The following is a 22,327-nucleotide window of genomic DNA, read 5'->3' on the forward strand; positions in this document are numbered from 1 at the left end:
ATAACATATCCAACATGTATCCGCCTACTAAAATAAAATAAGCCAGCAATGAAAAAATAAATAAAAATAGTGTGAAAAGTACAGTTGCAGTGAAAAGCATTTATGAAGGATCACGTGACACTGAAGAGTACTGATGTAATGATGCTGAAAATTCAGCTTTGATCACAAAAATAAATTACATTTTAAAATATATTCAAATAGAAAACAGTTATTTAAAATTGTAAACATATTACACTATATAGTATACCATAACATGATTAGCATAAATGTTAATAAATTAAGTGTATCAGCAATCATAAATCAAAGAAGAAATTTCTTAGAAATATATGTTATCTAGCTGACGAGGATCACTCGTCGCTTTGTGTAAGTTCCAGTACGAAACAGCGCGGGGGTGCACCTGTTATGATTTTCCGATGGTAAAAACAAATTATATGCTGTTGTATTACTTATCAATATATAGTTTTTGACCAGCGAATGCGTTCAAATGTTATTTATTTATTTTTTGTCCTTCATTAAAACGGCGACGGCGCCTGCCGCTGCCGGCATCACATTAAATTTTCATCTAACTACAGGTTAGAAAATAGTTTTTGTAGCTATATAGACGGAGCGCTCAGTTTTTCCTGTGGTAAAATGCATTTGGCCAAAATCGCATTTTATAAAAAATGAAATGCTACTGTATGCACAGGCTATGTAAGTGTTGGCTATGTATTGGCTATGACTAAATGCTAGCCCTCTCTCTCAGGCGACGTCCCATGTCTCAGTCAGTGAGTCAGTCAGACATCAAATAAATAATATATGAGCCTTAATAGACAGTGTTTAGTAGTACTTATTCAAACAACAAGATATTTATTTACCCTTCGCAAAACTTTGTTCAGCTCAGCTGTTGTCTACTGTGCGGCTGATGTGGAACTTCAGTTGATTCAATGAATATAGAGGGGGCGGAGTTATCAGCTTACTGACCGCTTGGGGATCGAATAAGATTTACACAAGCTCGTTTTAAGAACTTTCATTTGCTAAATATTTGTAAAACAGACAGACAGACGTAAAGGGTGACCAATAGCATTGAAAAAAAAAAAAAAAACACCACCAAAAAAAGGGCACTTCGGAGTGTAAGGGCAAAAAGGGCATGTGCTCTGCACAGGTTGAGCCCTACCTGTGCACGTGCCTGCTGGTGACACAGTAGGACAGACGCAAAAACAGAATGAATCGTGTGTCCAGTAAGGCTCAAACACTTGACAGTCCAGAGTCTCAGAAGAATGGCCAAGCTGCTCAGGACTGCTGTTTCTTATTCAGATCGATTGTGATCTCATTAACAGTGATCGGAGCTCGACCCTTCATAGACCTCAATGCCTGCGCTACTCTCACCACCATATAACCACTCAGACTAAGAAAAACAATAACAACACCTTGTTTAATGAAATTAATCAAACAAAAAATAGCATTTAAAATGTTAAAGGCACAATACATAATATACATAATTGCAAAAACCTCTAGATATTTTGTTAACCTTTGTGCTTACAATATGCTAAAGGTTTCCAACAATGTCTAAATCCAGAGAAATTCACAATTTTAGGTAGTAAAATGGTCCATGTCTTTGTGTCACATGTCTGTCACAAGAATATCCTTGTACTCACTGTCGGTTATGTCCCAGGCTATATTTAGATAGACACATAACCACTGATCTATAACAGAGAACATATATAGATCAGTGCATAACCCATGGATGTTGTTTTTCAAACCTTTCTAATTTTGGGGGTTTTGTTTTTATCATGTATCTATTTTTATTTTTAATTAGGCTACATGTTTTCATTGATCATAATTTCCATTTTTACATGCTGCAAAGTTGTGTGATTTCAATTAAATATTTCAATATAATTTGCTATTTTTTCTCCTCTAATCCTCACTCCGTCTTTACTGTTGATGCTGATTGAAATACCATGTGAGGCTATAATTTTAATTCCTATTCGTTTATTTGTGCAGATCGGCTTTTTTAAAGGGGGGTTGGGGGTACAGCGCACCTTATAGGCACAGCATATACGTTTTTGCCAAACACTATTAAACCTTGGAGGAAGAAGGTTAGTTTCTCCGTGCTCGCTGTTGTTTTGTAGTGATGCTAATTCAGTTCAAACTTTTGAAATGTTGTTTCAATACACAAAATCACATGCACAGACTAAAGTTACAGTAGACCTAAGACGATCAAGCAAACACATGAGAAGCCTGGCAGGGGTACTGGCAAGGGTACTCCCCGAAAAGAGCATCATCTTGGAGGTGAGGATGAGTGACATTAAGTCCATGTTTAAATTGATGCCACTAGCTGATAGAGTATTATAGTGCAGTGCTGAGAAAAAGAAAATAATGCATTTTGACATAAGAAGGTGAACCAAAAGCTGCAGCACTTTTGGTGACAAATCTCTATGGAGATGATATACATTTTTAAATGCATAACTCATGAACTGAAAAAAATAGTATAAATTTGATGATTTTGACATTGAGATTAAATGTAAACTTTTACATAACTGAAAAAACTGAGTTGTTGAAAGAATTTCAATATTTTTAATGTGAATATTTTAATGTGTGTACATGTTTTTCATTGTTTATTAAACTTTGTGAAACAACTGGTTTGCTCGTTTTCTGTTTTCTTGCAGCTTTTGAAGTCTTAAAATTTCTTAAATGTTATAACATTGAAACTTAAAGGTCAAATAATCAACCATTTAATTTGCAGGGTCTTAATTACAACGAAAAACATTAGCATTGTTATGTTTTTTCATCCATAAGATTTACCTGTCCCACTTTCTGTGGAATAAAGTCCTGGTCTGATGTATTACAGTAGCTGCTTAAACTATTACTGCATACATGATCAACATATTGTCAAACTGTTTGTGTTTCTTTAAAATTATTGCTTCAACTAATGATTGAACCTTATAATTCCAAGCAGAAAATGATCTTTTAGAATTAGAAGGTTCGATCTGCATTTGACCTGTTCCAAAAATTTGAATACATCTCTGTGATTTTTTGTGCATGAAAGAGAATTGTTACCAATATAATTTTTCTATTTGGAATGCAAAGACTTTGAAGCTAAATATCTAAGCATCACTCAGAATGTAGAAAGAACTTTATAATTCCAAAATGCAATTGCAAAGTGCATACATTATAAGTGTTAGGCAAGCTACTTGGAAAATGTACAAATGTTACTACATAACCAACATCATAAGTCAAAGCTCTCTCAGCTGTCTGTTGACTGTCAGTCAACCAGATAGACAGGCATAATAGTTCAGTTTAGGTGTTCATTCAACAACTGTTCCATCCCAATTTGCAAACAAAAATCTGTAATAATTTTTTCATTTGTTTTTAAAACATCTTAACGTACAGGACTTTTATTATGTTTTTACAGTAAATGGGATCCTGTCGACCCAGATGTCAACGTTAGCATTCCTCTACTAGAGGTGTGGGAAAAACATTGCACAAACTGTGCAGATCTGTACTCCAAGTGCATTCATTCTTGGACAAAAGTGTTTGCTACGTACCGCAGAAATTCATTATTTGTGGTTTATTCGTGTTTTGCAGACTTTTTGAGAGATTAAAAGTCAGCGTTGATGTTGAGACTGTCAAACAGGGCATGTGTCCTCTCTGGATCAGTCTGCCTCAAAGGCAATTTTTCAACCTTCTTTGATGAGATGGGAAAAGCTGGTATCATCCTAAAATCTGCTTCAACTGGCATATTTGAGAACCTGACCTTAGAAGACTGGATTCACGATCACGTCGATCTGCAAAACAGAAGCATGCTGTTATTCTGGAGAGTAACCTGCCCATGATGAGACGCTTGGGCATCCCGCTAGTGAGGCATCGCAGTGGAGGTGGGACGGTCTATCATGATTTTGGAAACATCAACATGACCTTCTTCATCTCCAAGAAGAAATACCACCTTAATACCTCAAAGTCGTTACCAGTGCATTAAAAGCACTGAGACCATCTAGATGTCGCAGTGACAGACAGATTTGATATTTGGTTAAATGGCCATTACAAAATATCAGACACTGCAGCGAAATTAGGCAGAACCTCTGATTATCATCAATGTACATTAATGTGTTCTGTTGACCGTTCAATATTGTCCTCAGTCCTGAAGAGTAACACTTCTGAAGTTATCAAAAGCAACGCTATCCCAAGCGTTCCTTCCCCTGTCAAGAACCTTTGGGATGTGGATCCCACTCTTGACTCTTTCACTATCATGGATGCTGTTGCTTCCCAGTACAGTAATGAAGTTGGATTTGATGGCCTAGTCATCACAGTAGATCCCACTCTTGATGCTCTCTTGCCTGACATTCATAAGATGGCACGGGATCTGCAGACGTGGGACTGGATTTATGACAGAACTCAAAAATTCAGTGTTTACACATCTTTAGTGGTGGATAGTGTGACTATTAAGCTTGATATGGACATCAAAAATTGTGCTGTAGAACAATGTGCAAAGGCAATCTCGTAAGACTGGCTTCCTTCAGAGATGGTGAATGAGTTTACATCAGCTCTGAATGGCAACAGATACTGTCTGAATGAAGCCGCGGTGCTGGCGGCTGCGGTCATGAGAACCGTTTCAGTTACTGTGGATGTTGCCAAAAAGATTCATAGTTTATGTGCTAGTGTGGTTTCAGTGATGTGAATAAAAATAAAGTCAGAAATGACTTTATTCCTGCTCAGTCACAGTTTACAGAGATTTGATATGAAAAACATGTAATGCTTCTAGTGTTGATCAATCTGTGATGAAATACTTTGAAAGTTTATGGATTGGGCAGACATTACTTTAGACATAATTCACATCCAATTAATTTAAACCATTAAATGCATCCAAATATTAATAGAGTAATAAAATAGGAATAAAGATTATATTCATGATAAATTATATAAAAAATAATAAGATATTGTTTTGTATTTTAATATAAATACATTGTGTTATATAATTAATACTATTATATTAATAAATATTAATATCCCACAAAATGTATATCTATCTATCTTGGGGTCAAAATTATCGATTTTTCTTTTATGCCAAAAATCACTAGGATATTAAATAAAGATATGGTCCAGGGTCACATATGTAAATTATATATACATACATGTATGATTGTGTACATATTTATTTAAAATATGAATCGTATGGTTTTCAGCTGGTGACACGTTTCTCATGCGCAGCGCTCTTGTCGCGCTATACTTGACGTCACAGCGCAGGTTAACACGGAGTAGTATATAATAAGGATGGCCTATTTCATGCTTTTCATTGTCGTTTGTGAGGTTTATTTAAAATTATTATTACGATAATATGATATTATATTTCACTTAAACATGTCAAAACGGCATTCAAACGCACTCTTTTCACTTTATATAAAACTGTATAGCGTACAGACTATCCATGTGTGCTAAAGGTCTGCGCTGAGGCCGCGGTGCGCCATCACTCATTGTCAAGTGCGCATGCGCTAAGCGAGCACGACTGACTTGAGGCGCTAACACCGACTACACTGCACCGCAACGAGGAGGTTACAGCCATATAAACATAATGGGAAAGAAACAAAAAAATAAGGGAGATGACGGGTAAGTTAGGACACTGGTGAATGCGCAACTATGACTCAGTTAACAACATAACGACCGTGTTGTTAATAATCTTTTGTGAGGAGACTCACTGTTAGCCACCTGGCTAGCTTGTAATGGACATGAGTTCATGTGCCGCTCTAACTAGGCCTGTGTTTTTCAGTGCATAACTGACCGTTTAACCAGAGCAATATCATCAGGTGGTCACTGACATGTAAATATAACTTTTACATGTCTAGACACCAACTGACTGAGCGTTGCGTATTTGTCACGTTGGTGGCTTTAAAATGAGAAACAGCAGATCTTGCTAGCCCCCTGGAGTCTAGATCCAGCAGCTGTTAGTGTTAAATTAGTTGTACTTCACATCTGCTCTGATATCAGACGCTGTCCAAGTACAGAACACCCTGGATTTTAAGGGCAGTGGCTTCTGTGTATTACACGCTGTATCTGATTTCTCGCCTGGCAGTGCAACCTCATCCGTTTCCATTGTGCTGCTCGGCGCTTTGTCTTCTGTGAGAGGCTCTTCAGTGGGATGCCAGCGACCTTTGGTCATGTAGAAACAGCGAGAGGCAGAAATCTCCGATTGTTAATGTTCAAAATCTTCCAGGACCGTATTTACCAGCTGAGTTGCGCAGAGTGAACTGTCCCACTGAGATCAAGGGATGTAATTATTAAATTGGACCGTGCCTGTCAGATTTAGACGATATTGAGGGCTTCTGATTATTAATAATTCAATCCAGATTAGGGGTTGCAGAAAGGTTGAACATTTCCAGTAAAGTTTTTAAACCTTTCAGAAATGTTGGAAGCTTTCCAGGATTTTTGGGAATCTAACATGGATTTTTGGGAAGTTTCTGGAAAGTTTTCACCTCTTTGCAATCCTAATCCAGGCTGTATTTATAATTTACAGTTTAACTGTTTGTGTGTGTGTGTGTGTTTTGTCAGGGTTGTTGGAATTTCTAAAATTTACTTGTCTGTGACATACTATATGTAAATTGATAGTATATTTGGCTGGAATTAGGGAAGTTGTTAATGTTTCATTGACATAAGTAATGGGTTTCTCTCTTCTTGTATATATTCACATACACACACATATATACACTCACCTAAAGGATTATTAGGAGCACCATACTAATACTGTGTTGAACCCCTTTCGCCTTCAGAACTGCCTTAATTCTACATGGCATTGATTCAACAAGGTGCTGAAAGCATTCTTTAGAAATGTTGGCCCATATTGACAGGATAGCATCTTGCAGTTGATGGAGATTTGTGGGATGCACATCCAGGGCACGAAGCTCCCATTCCAGCACATCCCAAAGATGCTCTATTGGGTTGAGATCTGGTGACTGTGGGGACCATTTTAGTACAGTGAACTCATTGTCATGTTCAAGAAACCAATTTGAATTGATTCAAGCTTTGTGACATGGTGCATTATCCTGCTGGAAGTAGCCATCAGAGGATGGGTGCATGGTGGTCATAATGGGATGGATATGGTCAGAAACAATGCTCAGGTAGTCCATGGCATTTAAATGATGCCCAATTGGCTCTAAGGGGCCTAAAGTGAACCAAGAAAGCATCCCCCACACCATTACATCACCACCACCACCAGCCTGCACAGTGGTAACAAGGCATGATGGATCCATGTTCTCATTTGGTTTACGCCAAATTCTGACTCCACCATCTAAATGTCTCAACAGACTCATCAGACCAGGCAACATTTTTCCAGTCTTCAACTGTCCAATTTTGGTGAGCTTGTGCAAATTGTAGCCTCTTTTTCCTATTTGTAGTGGAGATGAGTGGTACCTGGTGGGGTCTTCTGCTGTTGTAGCCCATCCGCCTCAAGGTTGTGCGTGTTGTGGCTTCACAAATGCTTTGCTGCATACCTCGGTTTTAACGAGTGGTTATTTCAGTCAAAGTTGCTCTTCTATCAGCTTGAATCAGTCGGCCCATTCTCCTCTGACCTCTAGCATCAACAAGGCATTTTCGCCCACAGGACTGCCGCATACTGGATGTTTTACCCTTTTCACACCATTCTTTGTAAACCCTAGAAATGGTTGTGCGTGAAAATCCCAGTAACTGAGCAGATTGTGAAATACTGGCACCAACAACCATGCCACGCTCAAAATTGCTTAAATCACCTTTCTTTCTCATTCTGACATTCAGTTTGGAGTTCAGGAGATTTTCTTGACCAGGACCACACACCTAAATGCATTGAAGCAACTGCCATGTGATTGGTTGATTAGATAATTGCATTAAAGAGAAATTGAACTGGTGTTCCTAATAATCCTTTAGGTGAGTGTACATTATATATTCTATAGCAGGGAGTCGTGGCCTAATGGTTAGAGAGTCGGACTCCCAATTGAAAGGTTGTGAGTTCGAGCCTCGGGCCGGCAGGAATTGTAGGTGGAGGGAGTGCATGTACAGTTATCTTTCCACCTGCAATACCACGTCTTAGGTGCCCTTGAGCAAGGCACTGAACCCCCAACTGCTCCCCGGGCGCTGCAGCATAAATGGCTGCCCTCTGCTCCGGGTGTGTGTTCACAATGTGTGTGTGTGTGTGTGTGTGTGTTATCACTACTCTGTGTGTGTGCACTTCGGATGGGTTAAATGCAGAGCACAAATTCTGAGTATGGATCACCATACTTGGCTGAATGTCACTTCACTTTTCACTCACTTATATGTATTTGTGTGTATGTACATATATATATTATCCATGTTTAATACTTTTTTTTATTTGGCAAGTGTAAAACTTGGCACAGTGATTTTGGTTAATAATTTTTTTTATTGTTTTTGATCTGGTTCAGATTGGATTAAGTTATTCAATTCCTAAATATAATTCTTCTATAAAATCTGGACATTGAAAGTGATTGATTGTCTCCTTTTATGTTCCACTGGTTTAGTTAAATAATTTTTCTTCTGCAAGCCTTGATTTGTTTTTAGTTTACGAGGTTGACTTTAATACGTAGATTTGAGGTTTTGCTGTAATACGGTCCAATGTGGGACAGCAGCAGTTTTACCTGGTTTGACCTGTTTTCCTTTCGCTTGATTGGCTAAATTTGTCTGGGTCTGATGCTGAGCAGATTCTTGGTCTTTTGGCCCTGTGGGAGGAGGTTAAGTTGATTACCATCCTAATGTGAGCTCTAACCTGTGCTAACCCTTAAGTGCTGGTTTGCGATGTCATTTCCTGTTCCAGTAATCTCAAAAGATGTCATGCGATCCAGCCAGTAATTATTGAGAGCAGCATCGAAATAAGATTACCCGTTACTTAAATACCATTGCTGCTCTTTGGAAAAAAGGCTTTGCATTGCGTCAAAGAACTGTGGTCTGCTAAAACATATTTCAACTTTTATCGAACATCTCTTCTGCATTCATTCAAGTCATTTGTCCATCTTTGCATTAACTTATGTTTCATCACCTGGTCTGTGTTTGCTGATTGCAGCAGGTTTTTGTGCGTCAGGGATGACTGTGTATTTCCCTTTCTGATGCAACAATCATGCAAGAAGGGCTTTAGGCTCCACTATATAAGCAGCTCTAGTTCACTTCCTCATCATTGCTGTTTTTGACTTTATTGGTAAGGTATTTTAGTCTAGGTGTTTATATTGTTTTGTGTATATATTATTGCAAATATTGCTGTGTGCTTTCATTGGTTATCTAGAATGTGGTGTTCAGGGGTGTATTATAAATCTGTGCTGTTGGTGTAATGCTGTTTTTTTTGCTAGTTTGTAATAAAAATGTATTATCTTTAGACTACTAGTGTGTAATGGAAGTCCTTTTAGTGAAAATGTCATGTTTAGTCAGTAATGGACATCCTGTTTCTAAATCTCTGGTAACAGGTGAGTGTTTTCCTGGCCAGTTGCTTAGTTAATCATTTAATGTACACCATTGAACCATGTGAAATCGATAAGAATGATAAGAACTTCTTTCTTGTATTCAAATATTTCTTGTACAAACAGGACATTTGGGTAGGGGGTTGGCATCTTATTTGAGAAAAAGTTGTGATGCAGGATGTGTTCTCTTTGTAATGCATTGTCCTAGAAGACCCAAACTGTAATTTTGACATTTGTAATTAAAATTTAGTCAACTTTTGGAAATACATGGCATGTATGTGACCTTAAATCTAAAAGACATGGGAAAAAAGTGTTTTAAGTTTCTCATTCACATGCTGTAAAAAAACCCTTATGAGTATAGCTCAATATAGTGCTTCTGCTTTTCATAGGGCTAAAGACGACGGAGTTGACATCGATGCGCTTGCAGCTGAAATTGAAGGTGCGGGAGCAGGCAAAGAGCAGAGCAAATCAAAGAGCAAGAAAAAGAAAGGAAAGAAAGATGACTTTGAGTAGGTCTACACCTCTTTCCTACAACACGGACACATTTAATAAGCTTTCAGTGTTTTTATTTTGTTATACAGTGCTGCTCAAAAGTTTGGGGTTGGTAAGATTTGTGATTTTTTTTATTTTTTTATTTTTTATTTATTTTAAAGAAGTCTCTTATGCTCATCAAAGCTGGAATTATTTGATCAAAAGTGCAGGAAAACCAGTTATGTTGTTACTTCTCAAACTATATTTAATATACTGTAATATAGTTTCAAATGTATTTTTATCTCTGAATTTTTAGCATCATTACTCCAGTCACATGATCCTGCAAGAAACATTTAAATATGCTGAATTGTTACTCTAGACACATTTCTTTATTATTATGTATTATGGTTGTTGTTACTTTTTATTTATTATTATCAATATTTCAGTACCTCCAGAAAAACGTGGATTATTTTTGTGATTGTTGCGGGCAAAAATACTTGATTTTTCTTTAAAAAATGTGATGGAATATGCGGGACATTTTTGCAATTTTATGCAATGAAATTGCGTGAACTTGCAAAAACTGCGGTTTGATGAAAAAGAGAAAAAAAGGTGATTCTCCCAACACCTTTTTCTCACTAGGCTACTACCTTAATGTAAAGAGTAATTTCTTATTACTTCCTATGATAAGCGAGCATACCAAATCACAGAATATTAAAGATGCAATCTCTTACTGCAACGTAAATTATTTTACATACTACTAATATAATTACAACTGTAGGTTTTTGGTACTGTTCTGTAACAAAAAAGTGCAATCTTACAACTGTAAAGTTGCATCAACTTCTGAATGAAACTACAACAGTGTTAGTAGCCTATTGAGAAGGGGGTGTTGGGGGAATCACCTTTTTTTCTCTATTTCATCAAACCGCAGTTTTCTCAAGTTCTCGCAATATAATTTGGCTCCACTGTCATGTAACAAATCAGGAAACTGCTTCGCGTATCCTTTTGCGCTTATTTTTGTTGGCAAATAAGAATGATTTGCGCGCTTCAAGTTTCACCCTGGTTTCACCGCGAGGTTTGTAGATGATGTTCACGTCACGTAATTACGTCACTTCATAAGGTTCCCATGGCAATAGGGGGGAAATGGCGCTTTACTTGTGTGAAGAAAATGTTTCAAAACATTTCTCAACTTTCTGCTAATATATATGTGAGTTTTTTGCAATGAAAATACAGGTATTATGAAATCATGCTAGCCCCGCATATTTTGCTTTCTGAAATTGGCAATTTATGCTGCAAAAGAGCGGTATTTGAAAAAATGGGACCCCGCATAAATATGCGGCCTTTGGCTGATTATGCATTAAATCAGGCGATCGCATAATCGTGTTTTTCTGGAGGAACTGATATTTTAAGCAGTTGTGCTGCTTTAGGCTATATTTTTGCTGAAACTATATTTTTCGCAGGATTCTTTAATGAATAAAATGAAATAATTTTTTGGCAACATTATAAATATTCAATGTAAATTTTATATAGTTTAATTAGTACTTTCAATCAATTAATCATGATTAATCACATCTTAAATAAAAGTTTTTGTTTACATGATAATATATGTGGGTGTACTGTCTATATTTAATGTGTATGTAAATACACACTCATGCACGTGTATATATACACAAAGACTTTTATTTTGGATATGATTAAATGTGAATAATCATTTGACGGCAGCAAGTTTAATACATCCTTGCATCATTAAACTATTAATTAATTGAATTAATGATGAACTCTCTTATTTGCAGTGAGGATGACATCCAGAAAGAATTGGAGGCACTGTCATTAGAAAACCGAGGAGGAAAATCTAAAGAAGAGGAAAAGGTATTTTTCATTAACACAAACTGATAATCAGATTCAGCACGAGTTGTCTTTTGTTTTTCTCTCTCTTTTGACAGTGCCAATTTTACAAACTGAGTCATGTGTCATTGACAGCAATTTCTCCATGTGTTTTCTGTTTTAGAAATCTGATTCAGTAGTGGACGCTGAACCTGAGACCGCTCTGACTAAAGCGGACAAGAAGAAGGCCAAGAAGGGTAAAAAGGCAAATTTGGAGGATGAGGAAGGTGATGAAGATCAGGGTCAGAACAACATGGAAAACGAGCGCAGCGCAAAAGACACCGAGACGGTGGCAGCTCCCACTCCTGCTGGTGCTGCTTCAGACTCTGAGGATGAGGGCTCACGGTCACTGCAGAAACCTAAGGCTAAAAAGAAAGGTGGCCGGAAGGGTGCGTCTGACTCGGAGGACGATGAAGATAAAGGTGCGGAGAAGGGTGAAGGAGCGGGTGACAACGATGAATCAGATGATGATTCTCAAGCCACGCACAAGAAAAAGAAAAGCAAAGCCAAAGCCAAACTAGACAGTGAGGAAGATGAAGGACAAGAAGAATCGGCCTTCAAGGTGAAGACAGCTGCGCAGAAGAAAGCAGAGAAAAAAGAGAGGGAGAGGAAGAAGAAAGAGGAGGAGAAGGCCAAACAGAGAGCTAAGAAAGAGAAAGAAGAGGAGGCTTTAAAGAAGGAGACGGGGAAACCTGCTAGCACACCTTCAACCGAGAGCAAGAAAACCGAGGCAGAGGCTTCAGTGGAGCAGGATGAAGCTGATGTCCAGGGAGAAGGTCAGATTGTTCATAGTACATTGTGTTTATGTATGTGTTTATGTACACTATTGGTTAAAAGTTTGGGATTTACAAAACATATATATAATTATTATTATACAAGAATGCATTAAATCGATCAACACTGACAGCAATAACATTTTATAACAAAAGAGGTGGGGCCAAGATCTGTGGGAACTGGTCTCAAGTCCCGCGGAAGAGCTCCGGAAGGATAAAAGGAGGAGTAATAAAATCCAGGCCGGGTCCTCTCTCGTCCTCCACTGTCGTTACTCATCCTTTAATCCGCTCTAATAGTTGCAAGTCATAATAAAAAAAAAATAAATAAAAAAAAGTATAACACTCTCTATAAGAAACTATAAGTCTATTCAATACATCACAAAATCCTACGCTTATTCTGTCCTCTGATTTTCTACAGAGGAGGCTGAGGGTGACAAAAAGAAAAAGGACAAGAAGAAGAAGAAAGGTGAGAAGGAGGAGAAAGAGAAGGACAAGAAAAAGGGTCCCAGCAAAGCAGCAGTGATCGCAATGAAAGAGGCCCTGGCCAAAATGAAGGAGGAGGAGGAACGAATCAAAAGAGAAGAAGAGGAGAGACAGCGACGGCTGGAGGAGCTTGAGGCTCAGAGACTGGAGCAGGTCCGTGAAAGACTCATTCAAGCTTATGTTATCAAACTCATCATGGTTCCTTCATCTCTGAAACCTTCATCCACAGGAGCGTCTAGAAGCTGAGAGGAAAGAGAAGAAGAAACAAAAGGATAAGGAGAGAAAAGAAAGGCTAAAGAAGGAGGGAAAGCTCCTTACCAAGGCCCAGAAAGAGGCTCGAGCCAGAGCAGAAGCCACGCTGCGAGCGCTGCAGGCTCAGGGTGAGAACATGACTGCCAGCAGCTTTGATGAAAGAAATGGTACACATTTTTGGAGCTGATGGTTTCATTGGCTTCTTCTCAGGTGTTGAAGTGCCATCCAAAGATGCAATGCCAAAGAAGAAGCCTGTTTACTCTGATAAGAGAAAAAAGAAGCCAACAGCACAAACTCCTGAAGGTTAGATCCCGACTAATCCCATACCCGTTTCTTTCTCTGTGTAGTAGTCAAGGATGGTTAAAGACATCCTAACACTTTCATTGCTTGTGTTAGAAACTTCAGAAGTGGCTTTACCCACATTAGAGACACCTCAGCCAATCACAACAGAGATGGAAGTGGACAAACCTGAAGCAGAGCCAGGTAGTTACTTTAATTTCTCAAATTTAGGCTTCTTTGAAATGCTTTTTTTTTTTTTTTTTTGGATTTTATCGTAATTACAAATGAGCCGTTAAGAAACTTTAGCCATTATTTTGTCGTATGCAATTTCTGCACAACAAAAATTAGTATGTGTAAATGCATATTAAAATGTCTAAAGCCTTGCTTTTTTTTCTACTTCTAGAAGTTAATTTACTGTACAGTACAATAGCAATATTTCTATCATAATTTTATTTTGGCGGTATGTTGTAAAAACCTTTGAGCTTTTGTCATGCTAATTTGCAGTTTAATTACTAATGTCAATTTGAATTTGATTCATTGTAATCTAAGCTCTACTTTTGATTTATTATTCCCAAAAATAACCTATTCTTTGACATTGCACACAATACACTAAATTCCGTTTTAGTTCCTGAATTCCACAACTCTGGCCATGTTTTCTGCATCAACTAAATAATAGGGCCCTACAGATTGAATGGCTTATTGTAAAAAAAAAAAAAAAAAAAAACAAGAAAAGAAAAAAAGTGATAATACTTTTAAAGCTAATCATAGACAAGGATTTGTCTGTTCATGATTTGTGGCTGTAAACAAGGATAATAGCTTACTCTTATTTCTAACATTTTCATTGCAACAGTTAAGGAGCCTAAAGCGGAGGCTGCTGATCTGGACGATTGGGAGGCTATGGCCAGCGATGAGGAGAAAGGTGGGTGTTAAGAAGCTTTCCCACAGATACATTTGGTGGTGGTTTGTTGTGAGTGCTGATTTGTTTGACATTTGTGCGTTCACAGAGATGAAGAAGGTTCACATCGAGGTGAAGGAAACCACTCCGGCAACACAAAAACCTGCTGAAGACCAAGAGAACGGCAGTGAGGAAGAGGAAGAGGAGGATGAAGAGGAGGAGGAGGATGAAGATGAAGAGGAGGAGGATGAGGAGGAGAGTGAGGATGAAGAGGACCACAAAGACAGCAGCAACAAAATGACCACAAATAAAGCAAGAAAAGAGCCGAGCTCCGAGTCGAGCAGCGAGAGCGATTCAGACGATGACCGAACCAAAGAGGAGAGACTTTATGACAAGGCCAAGAGACGCATAGAGGTACGCATACAGTCTTTTGCACTATACGAAGTGGATGCATTTCCGCACACTTCAATAAACAAAGTTGAATCCGCTGTGATTTTTTTTTGTGTTCAGAAACGAAGGCAGGAAAACCTGAAGAACATTAATTTCGACAAGCTTCGAGCTCCTGTGGTTTGTGTGCTGGGTCATGTGGACACAGGGAAGACCAAAATCCTGGATAAGGTGCGTTTCAAAGTGCCTGATGAGGACTTAAAGACTTGTGTGGTTGTTGTGTGTTTAATATTGTTTTCTTCTTCTGTCTGTCAGCTGAGACACACACATGTTCAGGATGGTGAGGCTGGAGGTATCACACAGCAGATCGGAGCCACTAATGTGCCCCTGGAAACCATATTAGAACAAGCCAAGATGGTGAAAAATGTATGCAATTCTTTCTTTCTGTAATGCACATTTTCTTAATCTGTTTTTCCATGGGACTCTTTAAGGTTATTAAGGCATGTGTTTTGTGTATTTGCATCAGTTTGACAAGGAGAACGTGAAGGTTCCTGGCATGCTTATTATCGACACACCTGGACACGAGTCCTTCAGGTACACACTGTGCTATTTATTTTTGTGTGCTGAATAAAAATAATAGATTTGATACACTACGGTTTAAGTTTTGGGTGAATTTTTCTTCTTTAACAGAGGAAAAAAAAAAACTTTTATTCAACAAGAACACATTAAATAGACATTGTGACAATGCCACAAAAGATTTCTATTTCACAATTAATGCTTTTGAAATTTTTCAAAGAATCCTTAAACATTGTATCACAGTTTGTACAAAAATACTATCTGTTTTAAACATTGATAATAGTTACAAAATGTTTGAAAAGATGTTTTAAATTGTAACATTTCAGAATATTATTGTATTTTTGATCAAATAAATGCAGCCTTGGGAAGCTTAAGAGAAGTCTTACCAGTTCTAAAAATTTGTTATTAATGGTTATACATTTGCTTTTATATGAAAATGGATATTAAATGTTAACTTGCTGTTAATAAGTTTATCAAATGTGTAGATGCTGTAGAAAACCCATTCGAGTCAAGCACTAAACCATGACTTTTTAAACCGTTTTAATAGTGTTTGTATGTTTAATGGCACTCTTCTCTTCAGTAATCTGAGGAACAGGGGTAGTTCTCTGTGCGACATCGCCATCCTGGTGGTGGATATCATGCACGGTTTAGAGCCACAGACGATTGAATCAATCAACCTGCTGAAGGAGAAGAAATGCCCCTTCATAGTAGCACTTAACAAGGTACCAGATGCTGACCACCGAATGTTCATTCTGATGCCTGCAGCAAGTATTTAAATACTAATGTGTTTGTTTTTCTCAGATTGACCGTCTGTATGACTGGAAGAAGAGTCCAGACACAGACGTGGTGGCCACACTGAAGAAGCAGAAGAAAAACACCAAGGATGAGTTTGATGAGAGGGCTAAAGCTGTCATCGTGGAGTTTGCTCAGCAGGTCGGTTGTCATTGTCTTGTACAGTACAGTCTTATTTACTGTTGAGTTTTGCATACAAGTGATGTCTCATTCAACCTTCAGGGACTTAACGCTGCCCTCTTCTACGAGAACAAAGATCCTCGTACATTTGTGTCCCTGGTTCCCACCTCGGCCCACTCGGGTGATGGGATGGGGAACCTCATCGCCCTGCTGGTTGAGCTCACTCAGACCATGCTGGCCCGTCGACTGGCTCATTGTGATGAACTTCGAGCACAGGTCATGGAGGTAAGAGAACAAGCTAACAGATCGTGACAGTCTGGTTTGGTGTGTTTTTTCCCAGACTATAATATAACCAATGCTGTCTATCTTCTATATCTTAGGTGAAAGCTCTACCTGGCATGGGTACGACGATAGACGTCATCCTAATCAATGGTTGTCTACGGGAGGGCGAGACCATTATCGTCCCTGGTGTAGATGGACCAATCGTTACTCAGATCAGAGGGTTGCTCCTCCCTCCACCCCTGAAAGAGCTCAGAGTGAAGGTCTCATGCACAGTTTTATGTTTTTGTGTTGCGATAAAACTCTTGAGCTTGTTTGTAACTCTCAAAAATAACATTTCTATCTGGGAACAGAATCCGTATGAGAAGCATAAAGAAGTGTCGACGGCTCAGGGAGTCAAGATCCTGGGAAAAGATCTGGAGAAGACGCTGGCAGGTTTGCCTCTCCTCGTCGCTCATAAAGAGGATGAAATTCCTGTGCTGAGGGTAAGTGTGCTACTTTACAAACCAAACAGTCATGTCCCTCTATCTCTCGTCCTTCTGTCCTTTTCTCATTCTTACATTAATCAGTCAAAAGTGTGAATTAACAGTTAATCTTATTGCTACATTGGTGACCTTTCCTGCGTCCTGATGTTGCTTGTTTCTAGGACGAGTTGATTCGGGAGCTGAAACAGACTCTGAATTCCATAAAGCTGGAGGAGAAGGGGGTGTATGTGCAGGCCTCCACGCTCGGCTCTCTGGAAGCTCTGCTGGAGTTCTTGCGTACATCCAAAGTGCCTGTAAGCTTTCAAACACTCACACATACTCTCACTAAGCCCATTGCATATAACTTTTTATTGAAGAAAAGCTTTATCAGACACTACTAGGGCTGTGAATCTTTGGCAAGGCTTCGATTCGATTACGATTCATAGGTTTTCGATTCAAGAACGATTTTTGCAAATTTAGAACGATTCGATTATAACGATTCGATTCTGCATTCTTTAAGTGCATTCACAGGATTATTTAAATGCTTCTACTAAATTCTTTAAATGCTTAGTCAGGGGGCAAATTACAGAAGCATTTATGGTTAGAGAAACCATAGGTAAAAAAAAAAAAAACTTTTGTCCATTGTTAAATGCTAGTTTAATGATGCGACATGGCATACATAAAAATGTATGTAAGCCAAGTTTTTAAAAAAGAGCTTAGAGTATTATGTATAAGCTAACATTTTGTCACACCAGGGACGTAGCCATAATTTCAAAAGTGACAGAAATGTCAAATACAATCATTTTATGTAGGGGTGCTCCGATCACGATCGGCCGATCGTTATGCGCATCTCGTCAGTAAAGCCGGTTCTCTAATCAGCTGTTAATTCCATCAGGTGCGTGATTTCACATAGAGCAAGCTGTTACTACACAGAGCCGTTGTTAATAGAGAAGATGCGCAAATCCACTTCATTTTCAGCGTTTTTTGGTGCATCTTCTCTATTAACAACGGCTCTGTGTAGTAACAGCTGCTCTATGTGAAATCACGCACCTGATGCAATTAACCGCTGATTAGAAAAGCGGCTTTACTGACGAGATGCGCATTAACGATCGGCCGATCGTGATCGGAGCACCCCTAATTTTATGTATGTAGAATATATAATAATAATAATAATAATAATAATTATTATTATTATTATTAATTTTTTTACAAGGAATTATCTTCTTTTTTAATTACTTTTAATTAGCTGTAATCAAATACACTGCTGGACAATAATCAATCATTTGTAATCGATATTTTTTTCCCATTGGCAATTTTATGATTGTTTTATATATACTAGGCTACATTTAATTAGCAATTATTTAAATTTTCTGCACAGAATAAGGTAGAAAATATACTTTATAGTTTCAGTACTGTAATAAATGTCAATTAGCACTGCATCATTCATAAATTGTTGTTGTTTTTTTTCATCAGTTCATTCTGCTTTTATTCAGTTTAGCTGCAGATATAGCCTGGCACGTCTATGAGAGCGAGATCGCTTCTCTTTCAGTGTGAAAACGTCTTTATCTCTATTTAACTTTCCTCTCCATCAGCGAATGATTCTGAGAGAAAACACACCAGATGTCTGTTTGCTAATGAAACAAACGCTACTTTCATGCATCTGATTATCAGATAAATCTCGCGCTCTTATTTCAAGGTCGTTGTTAATGCTGTGGTTAATTTTAAGTTTCCTTCGTATATTCGGTTCATCCACATTGTTTAAAAACATTTATCATTCAGTGGATCTGTGCGTATGATTTAGACACTTACATTTCTGCTCCGCCCATGCAATAAATACAGCTGTCGACGGCTCCGGTAACTCCATCGGTAAGATGCAGAGAGCCATTGACAAACTACAGAAAAGTAAAACTAATTCACGTTAGCATTACTGGCCACGAGTCCTATAGATCACACGTCAGCTACGTCAGAGACGAACGGAGCGCGAGCGCAATCCTGTGACAGTCTCATCAGGCGGTAAACAGTGGAACGCGTGAAGGACAGATAAGAGGCATGATTCACGAACACACTTCAAGGTCTCCATTAATTTGTGCGTGTAGTAATTTAATGTGTATACATTTTGAAAGCATTGAATCGCTATAGAAATCGTGATTCATTCGATTCTTAGCATTTTGAATCGATTACTGTCCAAGATCGGCAATTCACGATTTTTCAAGATCGATGCATATGAATCGACAGGGTTTGTAATCGATGCATCGAGAAAACGAGTGAATAGTTACACCCCTAGACACTAATTTTAAGTTTATAAACATTGGCTAACTGAGATTTTTTGAGGACTTTTATTTTGACAAAACTGAAAAGCGCATGGACCTCCCATTCTCCACCATTTTTTAAACAATTTTTTTTTAAACAATTTTTTTTATTTAGCAAATATTATGTAAAACACATTTATTTTCAACTACTGTTATGCATTTCAGCCATTAAAAAACTATATCGTTCAACTACTTGAACATTTACATTTTTGAGATACCATAAATTGACAGCATCTCTGTGCGATGCAAATAGCAAAGAGTTTAATGGTAGTATTTTGCACAAATTTTGGTCAGCTTGTACTTGTTATTTATATTTTGAATAATTAAATGAAATGCAAATATATTTGTAATCAACTGTAATGTTTAAGGTCTTTTAATCTCTGTTTCTCAGTATGCTGGCATCAACATCGGTCCTGTCCACAAGAAGGACGTCATGAAAGCTTCCACTATGTTGGAGCATGATCCACAGTATGTATTCTGATCCACACATAATAGGCCTTTATCTCCTCTTGTCAGATTGTTATCCTAATCATTGGCTCTCTCTCATCCTATAGGTATGCAGTGATCCTGGCTTTTGATGTGAAAATAGAGCGAGATTCTCAGGATCTGGCTGACAGCCTCGGTGTGCGTATTTTCAGTGCTGAGATCATCTACCATCTGTTTGATGCCTTCACCAAATACAGAGAAGACTACAAGAAACAGAAACAGGATGAGTTCAAGTGCGTTATCTACTGTCCTCACCGGACATACACTACTTTTCAAAAGTTGAAACTAGAGATGCACTGATTGATCGACCAGGGCTCTGAATCGGCTGATTTTCCTCATGTCAGTCTCACTTCTTTACGATTTCAAGCTGATCTGTTTTGTTATCAGCGGCAAAAGCAATGATGTCAAGTCAGCCGTTCATTCTCGCTCTCCGATGAGCCCTTCTCTCTCACACACGTCTCATTCGCTCCTATTAAGTAGTGCTTTTATTGTGCATTATTTTACTCATTCAGATGGTGTGTGTGTATGTATATATATATATATATATATATATACATACATACATACATACACACACACACACACACACACACACACACACACACCATCTGTGTAGTCCACCATTGTTATTTTTGTTTGCGCTTGCTTGTGTAAACAAATAGACAAAACGCAGAAAAAGTTTCCAGTTTTGGGCTGAAAATGTTGTAGTGTATTTGCCCCTAAAGAAATCTGAAAAACCAACCCCAAAATTTTGAATGGTAGTGTATAATTCATCATAAAATAACCTGAGTCAAAACATTTTGGGCTATTGAGTCATTTTACATCACGAACAAGACTATGTTCTGTAAGGCTGTGGTTACAGTGGTTTCTTTGAAAAACATTAATGATTGCAGTCTGAGTATCTGAAAGATTCTCTCTTTTTCAGACACATAGCTGTGTTCCCCTGTAAGCTGCGTATATTGCCCCAGTTCATCTTCAACTCCAGAGATCCCATAGTCATGGGTGTCACTGTGGACGCTGGAGTACTGAGGACAGGCACTCCTGTGTGTGTGCCCAGCAAAGGGGTGAGACGTGTAGAGAACACACACTTTCAGCAGAACAGCTCCGCCTCCACTGACAGTTTTTACATTTTAACCGTTCAAGGGGGAAAAACTTGAATGGTTCGCATTAATATGTTCCACCTTTTCTCTCTCTTTCTCTTAGTTTGTGGATATTGGCATTGTGACCGGTATTGAAATAAATCACAAGTCTGTCGATAGCGCTAAGAAAGGACAGGAGATCTGTGTGAAAATAGAGCCAATTCCTGGAGATTCGCCCAAGATGTACGGCAGACACTTTGAAGCTGTAGACATCATTGTTAGCAAGGTATGCTCTCTCCCTGCATCCTAAAATAAAGCCGCTGGCGCTCATAGGATGTTACTTAGTTTTTGAAAAAAAAATTGAAATTTGTTGCGGAAAAAAACCCTAATACAAATTTTAAAGCATATTTAAATGCCATTTAAACATCTTCCTTTATCTCTTGTAGATCACCCGTCAGTCAATTGATGCTCTGAAGAACTGGTTCAGAGACGAGATGCAGAAATCAGACTGGCAATTAATCATGGAACTGAAGAAGACCTTTGAAATCATCTGAACACAGCAGTGACTGTGACTGACGTAGATCTCAAATGCCCCCCGTGCACACATACAAACGCTATACGCTGTACACTCCTAAAGGTCACGTGTGATTCTGGAGTCATCAGTGTTGCTCATACATTTAAGGACATTTGTACACAAACACAGCCTTGCACAGTCCCGTATCCAGGACTCGTTTCTCGTGTGCATGGGAGAAAACTCACAACACTCCTTTTTTCCTCTCCAGCTGTTTTTTGGGGGGTGGGGAGTGTTGGAGACAAAAAAAGAAAAAAAGAAAGAAAAGAAAAGTGGGGAAAAAAAGCAAGGAAAAAAAGTTTTTCTGTGAGAAACTGGAACTATTACCACTGTTTTAAACAGTGACAAATGTTAGAAAATGTTAGACAACCTTTACAGTTATTCCAAACGTGCCTGTTCTCTCTGATCAATCCAGTTTATTTTTCTTTTATCTCATGGTTTTCTCCTCAAAGCTCACTGTATGGTTGGATTAAACTTGAGCTGCTCATTTAGGCCTGAGGTCTGACCTTAAGATTTACATCAACAGTTATAACGTGAAGTCAGTCGTGAACGACTGCTGGAGATTTCGCCAGGCTTTTAGATATCAAAAAAACATTTACCTTCTCAGTATTTTCATTTGTCCTGCTTTTTTCTTTCCTTTCTGGAGTGCAGTTCTTAAATTGTCTTTTTTTAAAGTATCATCCCAGCCAGAAACGGACTCCGCTCCTCTCCCTCTCTTCCCTTCCTCATTTTGTTTATGAGATATCAAAGAAATTGAAACGTGAAAATCATCAATAAAGAGATGGCCTATTTATAGATGTTGTTCTTTCTTATATTTTGGTTTTGGTGA

At 38.2% G+C, this 22,327-nt stretch overlaps 1 protein-coding gene and 1 pseudogene across 1 annotated transcript; both read left to right on the forward strand.

Moving 5' to 3' along the window:
• Window positions 1-3,435: 3,435 nt before the first annotated feature.
• LOC127949731 (lipoyltransferase 1, mitochondrial-like) lies at window positions 3,436-4,923 on the forward strand (annotated as a pseudogene).
• A 493-nt stretch (window positions 4,924-5,416) lies between these two features.
• On the forward strand, window positions 5,417-22,293 carry eif5b (eukaryotic translation initiation factor 5B). The gene is made up of 24 exons (XM_052545257.1): window positions 5,417-5,580; window positions 9,791-9,910; window positions 11,663-11,738; window positions 11,878-12,529; window positions 12,945-13,162; window positions 13,239-13,389; window positions 13,472-13,564; window positions 13,658-13,744; window positions 14,391-14,459; window positions 14,545-14,849; window positions 14,946-15,053; window positions 15,138-15,248; window positions 15,349-15,416; window positions 15,979-16,120; window positions 16,200-16,331; window positions 16,413-16,595; window positions 16,691-16,852; window positions 16,943-17,074; window positions 17,236-17,367; window positions 19,754-19,830; window positions 19,917-20,081; window positions 20,774-20,912; window positions 21,052-21,213; window positions 21,374-22,293. The coding sequence occupies exons 1-24, from the start codon at window positions 5,546-5,548 to the stop codon at window positions 21,479-21,481; spliced, it is 3,627 nt and encodes a 1,208-aa protein (XP_052401217.1). The 5' UTR covers window positions 5,417-5,545; the 3' UTR covers window positions 21,482-22,293.
• The last annotated feature ends 34 nt before the right edge of the window (window positions 22,294-22,327 follow it).

The sequence above is a fragment of the Carassius gibelio genome, chromosome B1 (assembly GCF_023724105.1).
Source record: "Carassius gibelio isolate Cgi1373 ecotype wild population from Czech Republic chromosome B1, carGib1.2-hapl.c, whole genome shotgun sequence".
Lineage (NCBI taxonomy): Eukaryota > Metazoa > Chordata > Actinopteri > Cypriniformes > Cyprinidae > Carassius > Carassius gibelio.